Source organism: Anneissia japonica, unplaced genomic scaffold (genome assembly GCF_011630105.1).
Source record: "Anneissia japonica isolate Jap-2015-1 unplaced genomic scaffold, ASM1163010v1 scaffold665_len1252844_cov201, whole genome shotgun sequence".
Classification (NCBI taxonomy): domain Eukaryota; kingdom Metazoa; phylum Echinodermata; class Crinoidea; order Comatulida; family Comatulidae; genus Anneissia; species Anneissia japonica.
Genome location: NW_022757135.1, coordinates 602,181 through 612,400, shown reverse-complemented (window position 1 = coordinate 612,400; position 10,220 = coordinate 602,181). Strand labels below are relative to the sequence as shown.

The following is a 10,220-nucleotide window of genomic DNA, read 5'->3' as shown; positions in this document are numbered from 1 at the left end:
ATTCAAAAACAAGTCACTGCATTTTCTTAGTTACCAAAATCTCTCATCCAATAGAATTCACTCTTTTCACGATGTAACGTCATCAATCTAATCATGTTCACCGGGCTATTCAAACTATCTAGTCACCGCGATGTAAGTGACCAATATCTTTCATCCAATGGAATTCCTTCTTATCGTGACGTACCACACGTATATCACGTTACTATACAAACTAATAATTAATACTATCAATGACACAACACATTCTTTCTATTGTTTAATACCATTGTTTAATTGAAATTAATCCCTTTGAAACACCGACACCGCACTTCCTAAAATTAATTAACTACATAACACCTGTTTTAAGCCGCACATCCTTTCTATTGTTTTCAATTTCAATACGTCACACACACCAACTCAAATTCATATTTTCCTATTAATAATATTTTATTTATTTATTTATTTTTATTATTTAAAGTATTTATTTATTATTAATATAATATAAACAATTGTTTTCATATTATTCCCATTGTTTACTTTACATATTTAATAACCTCCTATAACGTCCATACTTACTACTGTCTTTCCATCTCATATTTTCTAATGACATTCATTACTAAATTTTGAGAAATCTATCAATGCCTCAGGTTAGAGAAAGTCTCCAATTAAATTTCCTTCGTTGTTTGGGTCTTAAGGGTCCTGCATATTATCCGTCCATATGAATGATACAACGACAACAGTGATGAGTCATCAGTGCCGGATCCAGGAATTCAAAATAAAGGGGGCCCTGGGAGGTACTTTTAATTGTGATTATGGCACCTCTAGATGGCCGGAAATTACACTTTCTGACCTAAAATTTAAACATAAGTTTCTATATCTCCATTTAAAAAAGTGTTTAAGAGGTGGTGGGGGAGGGGGCTGGACCCCTTTGAATTCGCCATTGATCATTGATTGGCGGAATGGGAAATACAGTATTTGGTATATTTCCCCTTTTTTTGTGTTTTTTTTTTTGGTCACAACCTTGCATTATAACACACCTGTTCCAATTTTGGGGTTATTATGAGCGGTGTTGCATCGTGTTTTAGTAGCACTGCGCTTTCGGCCACTCCTGTGTGCCCATTATCGCAAACAGTTCTTTCATCTTTATTTTGGAACGTTTTACCGTATGGACACACACAAAAAAACTTTTTTCCATCTCATATTTTCAAATGACATTCATTAACAAATTTTGATTGCGTCAGGTTACAAAAAGTCTCCAATTAAATTTCCTTCGTTGTTTAGGGTCTTAGGGGGTCTTAAATCTTCCGTCCATATGAATGATGACAACGACGACAACAAATTATGTTTGATTAACGTCACTGTGAGTAAAGTTCTTCAGCAAAGTATTAATGATAATGAATTTATAGATTTGTACTCACAATTATTTTATTTAACTATTGTGAGGAAAAATGTGTACAACTAATATACATCATATACTATTCGATCCTGTATAGGCATATGATTATATTATGTATTAGTTATTAGTTTAATGTTTTGACATTGTTATAAAAAATGTGGGAAAAAAATGAAATTAATGTGTGGTAACTCCACAAAAGAGATAAAAAATTATTAATGATAATGATATACATACTACTTACTGTATATCATTAATGATAATGATATACAGTAGTATGATGATGAATACAGAGAGCAGTGGGTAGTGTGTTGATGACGTCATCGAAAACAACGAAACGGATGGCAATGATTATTTATTATATTCATAGAATTTTCGAGTGATTCGTAGAACTAATACAAATCGTATTATTGTTGTTTGTTGCTAGGTGATGATGTTGTTCCTGGCAATATGGGGTTGTTAGACCAAATCATGGCTCTTCAATGGGTTCAAGCAAATATAAAAGGTAAACAAAAATGACAGTATACTGCAATCACTTTCTCCTCATAAAATACTCCATTTGTCTGCTTATTTTCTTTTGTTTTATCATTTTAACATTTGAATAACTTGTTTACAGTATCTGTTTTTGTATAATTGTAATGTAGGCCTACACCTCAATAAATTAAAATACATACCGGTATTTGTATAAACTTACGTCAAAGCCAGTGCACCTTTTAACGCGTATTATGCCTAATCAGTGAAAGTGTATATACCTAAACAAATTTTTACAATACAAAGGCGTATTATTGGATGTTGACATAGTTCAACATACCTATAGTGAAGACATTGAACTTTCTATTTTTGTTAACAAATTTACGAGTCAAGAGAAAGGTCATAGGCCTAAGTTTATATAAAATCAGTGCAACCTACAGAATTGTTTCGGCTTATGTGTTCATTGGAAGTTGATATATCATAGTTTTGTCCTTTTAATGACCAATTCTTGGTTGTACTTCACATTTTAAAATGGTTTTCGACAGTTAAATATCTCTTTCGTATGTATGTATAGGCCTACGTTAATTGGGATTGTTAAATGTTAACATTTTGATTATTTCAGCTTTTGGTGGTGATCCAAGCAAAGTAACGGTATTTGGGGACAGTGCTGGCGCCATAAGCGCCGGTATTCATCTGTACTCTCCTAAAAGTGCTGGGCTGTTTAGCAACGTTATCATGACGGTAATGTCACATACATTCGTATTATTATAATACACCAATTATTACGACCGTGTAACATCATGGTACGGTACTATCAAATCAAAATTGAAACCTATGATATATAAAGTGTCGAAATATCCGTCTGCAAATACAATATTTTTAATATTAATTTATTTAAGTATATTTTTATTTATCACATAGAGTGGCACGTATCTAACTCCGCGTTTCATTGTGAACCAAAGTACAGTTTCACGCAGATCTCGAGCGCTTGGAAAGAGTTTAGGCTGCAACCAGGAAAACTCTACAGAATTTGTCAACTGTCTGCGCATGATCGATGTCAATGCACTTGTTGTCAATCAGACAGTCAGAGTAAGTCGTTCTGCTTGATTCGAAACATTGTTTTACACGGTACACGACCGATGTAGTCCTTTTGATGGATTAGGAATAGATTGAAGTGTGGGATAGGCCTAGCTAGTATTGAAGAATGATAGATGTTGGTAGATAGATAAATAGATGGGTTGTTCACTAGATGCATGTAGTATCTGTGATAGTGGTAAGAGAGGAAGTAAAATGTAATGGATGGATAGATAATTTACTGATGACCAAGTAAAGTAACATCTAGATTAAATTGTTTCTCGGTGTATACTAAGATCTTCATTATATTTCTATATTATATAGACATTACTTGAAACCAGAGAAAATATCGGTATAGTACCGTTCACACCAGTCGTCGATGGCTCTATCATCTTAAGGAGAGCAATGGAGATGGCACAAGGAAAAATGAACGGTGCAAACGTCATCATTGGCTCTAGCGCCAACGAAGGTTCAATATTTATTTCGTTGCACATCGAAAGTAGTGAAGAACCACACATCGATAAAGAAAAATATGATAATTTAACTAAGAAAATATTTATAGAGTATGTATCAGACCCGTTTCTAAGCGATGCTATCGACATGGAATACCTTAACAACAAACATATGTATAACCCTAACAAGAATCGATATAAAGAATTGAGCGAAGCGCTTGGTGACTGGTGGTTTGTCTGCCCGGCCGATAAAACTGCCAGAGAACTGACTCAGAAGAGGAAAAATGTTTACTATTATCAGATGACACAAGTTCCAAATGCTTCCTTGTGGCAGAAAAACTGGTTAAAAGCAACACATAATGAAATATTAACGTACATATTTGGCTATCAATTTAATGAAAATATACCTTACATTGCTGGGCGGCTGTCTGAGGACGATGTACAGATGACAAAAAAGACGATACAGTACTTCACAAATTTCGCAAAAACAGGGTAAGTTCATTAACACACCAACAGGTAAACAGTACGTGCATTGATACCTTAGAATAGGATTCTGTATCTTCTCACAAAAAAATAATAATCGAAAGATTTTTGAGAAACGCTTATAATTGTTCATGTTTAATGATAAAATACTGATTAAAAATAGACTGTCTCAGCTGCTGTGTCTGAAATTCCTTCCCACAACATTGACAGAAGATCTATAATGGTTATTTTATTTATTGTTTTAATATTGATTTTATTTAAGCCCATCAATTATCTTGTTTATATATATAAAAAAAAATATTTTTGAGGAGCGCATGTTAGGCTATTGATAGAATATCACACAGTCATTGAGTTTGAGTATCATGTATCCGGCAGGAGTTTCTTTCTACATTAGATCCACTGAAAAAACAAAGATTAAACTATTGAATAACGGAAACAGCGTTTACATAAAAACAAGCTGTACAAAGCCTTATCTGAAATTGTACCGTACCTAAATACTGAACTATTATATGGATTTTTAATTCTAACGGTTAAGGCTATACGGCCTTTAATGACTTTATTTACTAATTCTACTCGGAAATTGTTCGGATTAGATCTATGGTTCATGTCTTCCTGAGATTATTATCGAAGTTTCTTCAATGAAAAATATCACTATTTTACCGTACCTTGGTAGAATTGTAACAAGTACAAAACGGTCAAAATATAGGCTATTCAAAGTGTTTAATCTGGTTTGCTTATTATGATTGTAGAAATGTTTTATCGATAATAAACCAAGCACCGTTGCAATTATGTGACCGTTGTAAATAGTTCGATTTTGTATTGACTGATCCTAATGCAATCTTGAAATAATGTGCTTGTTTACTTACTTACACACTAATACTTCTGTCTCATATAGCATATTATTATAGCAATTTATAAACTTGTACTATATCTATTGATTTTTATTCAACCGAATTACTTCCTTTTTTGGGGGGGGGGGAATATCTTGTTTTACAGTAATTTGGACTATGGTTAGGATTGGAATTACTTTGTTGTGATTTCACTGTGTAATACGGCGTTTTATACTGAAGGGTTAATCCAAACCCAGAAGAGCTCTGTGCTAATGCACTGTAGCCTTTTTTATACGTCATCTCACGAGTTACTATGACACAAATCTCTGTGATTTCAAATACGGATGTGAATTTTTTTTCATAGAAATCCAAATGAGGAGAATTCGACCGAAAATCCAGCTACCGATTCGCTACCATTTTGGGGTCAGTTTACTGCACCGGAACTTACGTACAAGAAGTTGTCAGCGGACATGGATAGTGCAAAAGCCTTGAAGGTGAAGGAATGTCGATTCTGGAACGAGTACTACCCTCGAGCGGTCAATCTCACAGGTAACACAATCTAGACCTACGATAAATTTTTAGAGAGTGCATGTTCATTCTGCTTTTAATCTTGGAAATAATGTCAGAATTTTTATTCACAACAAAAATACCACTCTCCAACCATCATAAGAAATAGTTGTGGGGCCTAAGCAAGTGGGTCACCCTAAAATAGCCAGCAGCCAGCCTGCCAGGTCTCCCCATCCACGTTTTTTTTTTAATTAAGAAAATTGGGTAGGAGAAAGAAATTATGTGAGGGAATACGATTTCTGGCCATCTAAAACTCAGCCTAAACCATGGTTTTTCTGAGATGTAAAATCTCTCCATCTCTCACATTCTGTGCCCACTTTTGTTATCCCTGTATCTACCCAGATGAACTAAAGGATATTTATATATTTGTCATATCCTTTTTATTCTGTATTACTGTGTGTTTACCAAATGCCTCAATAATAATGCAACCTTAATGTTTTAAGTTGATAAATCCCAAGAAAATTTATAAAATTTTAACACTGAAAAGTTAGAGAAAAATCCAATTTTTTAACCACACAGCCGATGGAATAGTTTTTGGCAGATTATTTAGATCTAAATCGTTCACAGAAATGTCTCGGGGCTCTCATTGTTGTTTGTTCGCTGTCGTTTATTGATCACATCCAACAAGTAAATTACTTAGTCATAGCCAACAATACTACTTTAGTTAACAGTAAATTGTACAGTAGTAAGAGCAGGTCAGTTGTTAAGCCGGTAATATGTACCGTACCCGAATAGATATGCTTAAGTGATTTCGCATCAAGAAGAGACATACTATTGTTGAAATTTGGTGAACAACTTTTGAAATCTGATAGGCATAGGCATCTACTACCCCCCCCCCCCCCCAATGTTACTTGTACTAGAACCTTAAGGAAAAGCAGTACTTTATTACTCATTGAACCAAGATGTCCCACAGAGAGACTAAAGTCAACAATACCTACTGTAACTCGCCTCTTAAATACCAGCTTTCAGAGTGGACAGAAATAATTTGGTCTCTTCCTCATTTTGTATGCCTTTAAAAATGAAAATTTTCTTTTTTGTGTGTGTAATGTACTTTTATATTTTGTAATTTTAATTTCTAAATTCTAAAATAAATTTGTAAAATAATAATAATTTAATGAAAATTGCAATATTTCGATCTGTTAAATAAATTGATGAAATTGATAATGTATAAGAATACCGATAACAGGAAATGTGCAATATTTTACTGTACAAATATAATTTAAACTTTAGCAACTAAAATTTACTGATAATGATAATAAAGTGACCTTCTTTTGTGCTTTTTTATAATTGATGATAATTGGTATTTGACATTTTTTGTTTTTTGTAATGAATTGTATTTATAATGTTTCTTAGCTTTTGTATTTTGCTGTTTTGCATTTGTAAATAATTTTTTGTGAATAGGTTTTGTGATGTAAACCATTTCAGCTTCGGCTCCCTTTTTGTAATTGTTTTTTATATGTTTATACCTGAATGAATAAATAAATAAATAAAAAATTGAAAGTTCATACAATCCATCAAAAACATGTAGTTCGTCTAATATCAGGCGAGTGAAAGATTTTATTTCTTTTAATATATATTTTTAAAAATTATCGTAAATAAATAACTATAACTGGGATCGCATTACAAAACGGTAGGCCTATTTACTTACAATTTTCTGAGCACTAATCGTAGTGCCACATCAAATACAACATTAGATCAGTGGCGTATCTAGAAGTCTTGAAAGGGGGGGGAGGGCGAGTAATTTTTTGAGGCGTTCTTTCGGGCGGGGGGGGGGGGGGGGGGGGGGGGCGAGTAATTTTTTGAGGCGTTCCCACCACCACTCTCCCCTCACCCTAGATACGCCACTGCATTAGAGTAAAATGACAACCTCATATCTGTCAGGAAAGAACACATTGAATAAGAAATTAACAAGGAAATTAAAACAACCGAACTATATTCCCCGACTACACCATTTAGACATCGATGATAAAACTTACAGACTTCTGTATCAGCATCGATGCCGATCAATACACTTACACCGATTATAGCCACGGTTGAAAAAGGCAAGGTTAAGGCCTATAGCTAAAAAGTACTTCGTAAAAACTTCGGGGTCAAATTTACTGGACAAGGTCTGCTTCTGAGAAGAAGGTTCTGAAATGAATATTCTAGAACAACTTGTTTAACAGATCATTTATGAGAACAGTTTGACTTCTGTTAAGCAGCCTATAGCAGTAAATTGATTTTAATGTGAATTACCTTAGAAACTTTTCGTATAATTTGTTTTGCACTATGAAGTACAGATTTCCATACAATTATTTGTTGTTAATGAATATGGTAGGTTAAGGTCTTATGCTAAAAAAAAAATACCGTAGCCCTAGTTAGGTAGTAGTAGAGTAGTAATAGTGACTTTAATTATTTGACCGGACCAATTATAATCTCATTTAATAATAAAGTAATCAGCTTTAAACTGAATCACAGGACTAGTCCCATCCCCAGAGGTTGAAATCACCTTGAAGTTAGAAAGTAGTATAGGCCTAGAGGAGGTTTGTCCAACAAGCAAACGTTCTAAGAGACACGTCTCCAGTATTTAATGTTTGTCTTTACTATGGTATTAAATGATGTAATTATCACTGATATTGTTGGAAATGGCGAGCGAAAAAAAATAAACAATTGTATCTGATTGGCCTACAGTAATTTAATAATTAACGATCATAACATTTTTGTTTTGCAGGTGCAATTGTTTACAACTAAACTTCTCATCAACTAACATCATGAATAAGAAGCGAACAGGAAGTGACGTGAGAAAACAGGATTTCTGACTACTGTATAGCATTCAAATTATGATGTGACCGAATATGTTGTACATAATTTAAATTATGTGCGCCTGCACGGACTAAGAATATAATACTAATTTTATATATATATGTATTTGGATATTTATATAAACGATATAAAGTAACTTATTGAAATGCTGCTAATTATAAACTTCATTGAAGAAATATGACCAAACAATAAGGAGACAAGAGAACGTGAAACTAAAACAAATTCACGACGTCCGTGACCGTCTTTAGTTTTCTGCACACCGCAGATTCGAACCAAACCACGTCCTACACTGAACCTTTCGGGATAGTCAATTAAACTTAACAATTGACCAACCAGAACAAGGCCAAGAATACCCGCATGTCCAACAAACTCACTAGGGTGGTGTCAAGGGGCCGGGGGCCAGGGGGCCATCGGGGAGAGCTGCCGTCCCGTCGGGGAGAAACAAAAAATGTGTATTTTGTACATATTAGTAGTCTTTAAAATCGATTAAATAACATTTTATGGGGATTCGCCCCCTGGACCACTTTCGGAACATTTAAGCGACGCTCGCCCACTTTGCTCTAGTCGGGGACTGACGGAATTCCTGGCGCCACCCCTGAAGCTCACACGTTTATATCAATGTTTTATGGGACTGGTCGGGCAATTTCTGAAGAGCGAGGCTTAGCTGGCCACGAGATTCAAACCAAACTACGTCCTACACTGGTCTTTTCCGGATAGACAATTAATACTCACACATCCTCCTAAAAACACGCATGTTTACATCGAAGTTTTGTGGCACATAATTAAGGCCTACAAAGGGCGGAGCTTAGGTGAACTTGGTCAATTCAGACGTCGAAATTCCTCATGACTTGTTTAGGTGTTTAAAAATCAGCATTGACATAGGCCTACATCATCCTCGGCCTACTCACCACTATGATACATTGGACATACAAATCTAAGTGTGATGTTGGTACTTACTCCTTGTTTATGATAACTGCAAGTGACCTGACGTAAATTATTACTATATACGTAAGTTTAATCAACCACAGAGTGTGTGTATATTTGGTATTTTGCTTTCTTGTTTAATACTTGGGACTGCCAAACTTTTTATAGAAACTTTTTTCCTCTATGTCTTAGCCCTCCTATTGTATTTGAGGGATTTGAGTATTGTGATGAATTATATTTTGACATCAGTGTAAGAATAGTCAAACATTGAATGACATTGTTCATAAACTTTCGTTTTTGATCATCAGTAGGAGGTATAGTTTACAAATAAGACTCTTCATACTGCCCCTGTTGTGAACACGAAGAGACCCTTGGGGAGAAGCAAGTTATGGTACCAGCTAGTTTACACCATGGGCGCTTTGAGACTTTGGTATAAAGCTCTACAACTACATTAACTACATTAATTACTATTCCAATTATTTATTATTTACTTGTTTATTATTTTGTAGTAACAATGTATATATTTAGTATTTTTTAATTAATGAGGGCAAAATTTATAAAATTTATTACAGTATCCGGAATTGGAATTGTTATGAGTCCTGTATTTTGTGAACTCCACATGAAAATGTTTTAATTATTTCTAGATTTTAAAGTTTTTATATGTTATTGATCCTGCCGTATTGTTCTCTCAAGTAACTTTCAAAATGGAAATTCATCTAACATGGCAACATTAATTCGGCCTATGTAGGCCTACTTTTATACTTTTGTGCTGTTTACTTTGTGAATATAAATTACCGTAAATTTAATCATGTAAATTTTTTAAGTGTGAAATTTTATTATCCTTGTTTTGTTTGTATTCTAAATGCTATTACATTGTTTTCTCCTGTGCGTCGTTTCAGTTCGTTCAACAATTATTATATTGGTTACAATATTTATTTTGTTAAAAACAGATAAAAAACAACTTATCAAAATTAATCTACTGTCTACCGTTCTGTAAGACGTACCGCTCTTATTTACAATAGTGGATACAGGGAATCTTTAATACAGATTTATGGCGTAGTTTAAAGTTGAGAAATCTAATTTACTTGGCCTTTGTTTATAATAATGCAAGAAGTTTAAGGGCGCCTCTAGAATACAATTGGGAGACAGACAGATTAACAATATGGTATATTGTAGACATTCAAGAGTCAACATTGATCTCACGTTTACCATGATTGCAAAATAATTGTTTGTTTCATGGGAATT

The 10,220-nt window shown here is 34.0% G+C and overlaps 1 protein-coding gene across 1 annotated transcript in view; it reads left to right on the top strand.

Annotated features, from left to right (window-relative positions):
* LOC117124433 (cholinesterase 1-like) overlaps positions 1–9,781 on the top strand; it is a 17,880-nt gene extending 8,099 nt beyond the window's left edge. The window contains exons 3-8 of the mRNA XM_033270665.1: positions 1,800–1,877; positions 2,466–2,584; positions 2,765–2,932; positions 3,242–3,861; positions 5,047–5,231; positions 7,960–9,781. Of these exons, the coding sequence (XP_033126556.1) occupies positions 1,800–1,877; positions 2,466–2,584; positions 2,765–2,932; positions 3,242–3,861; positions 5,047–5,231; positions 7,960–7,979 (1,190 nt within the window). The 3' untranslated portion in view covers positions 7,980–9,781. The remainder of the gene's footprint in view (positions 1–1,799; positions 1,878–2,465; positions 2,585–2,764; positions 2,933–3,241; positions 3,862–5,046; positions 5,232–7,959) is intronic.
* The last annotated feature ends 439 nt before the right edge of the window (positions 9,782–10,220 follow it).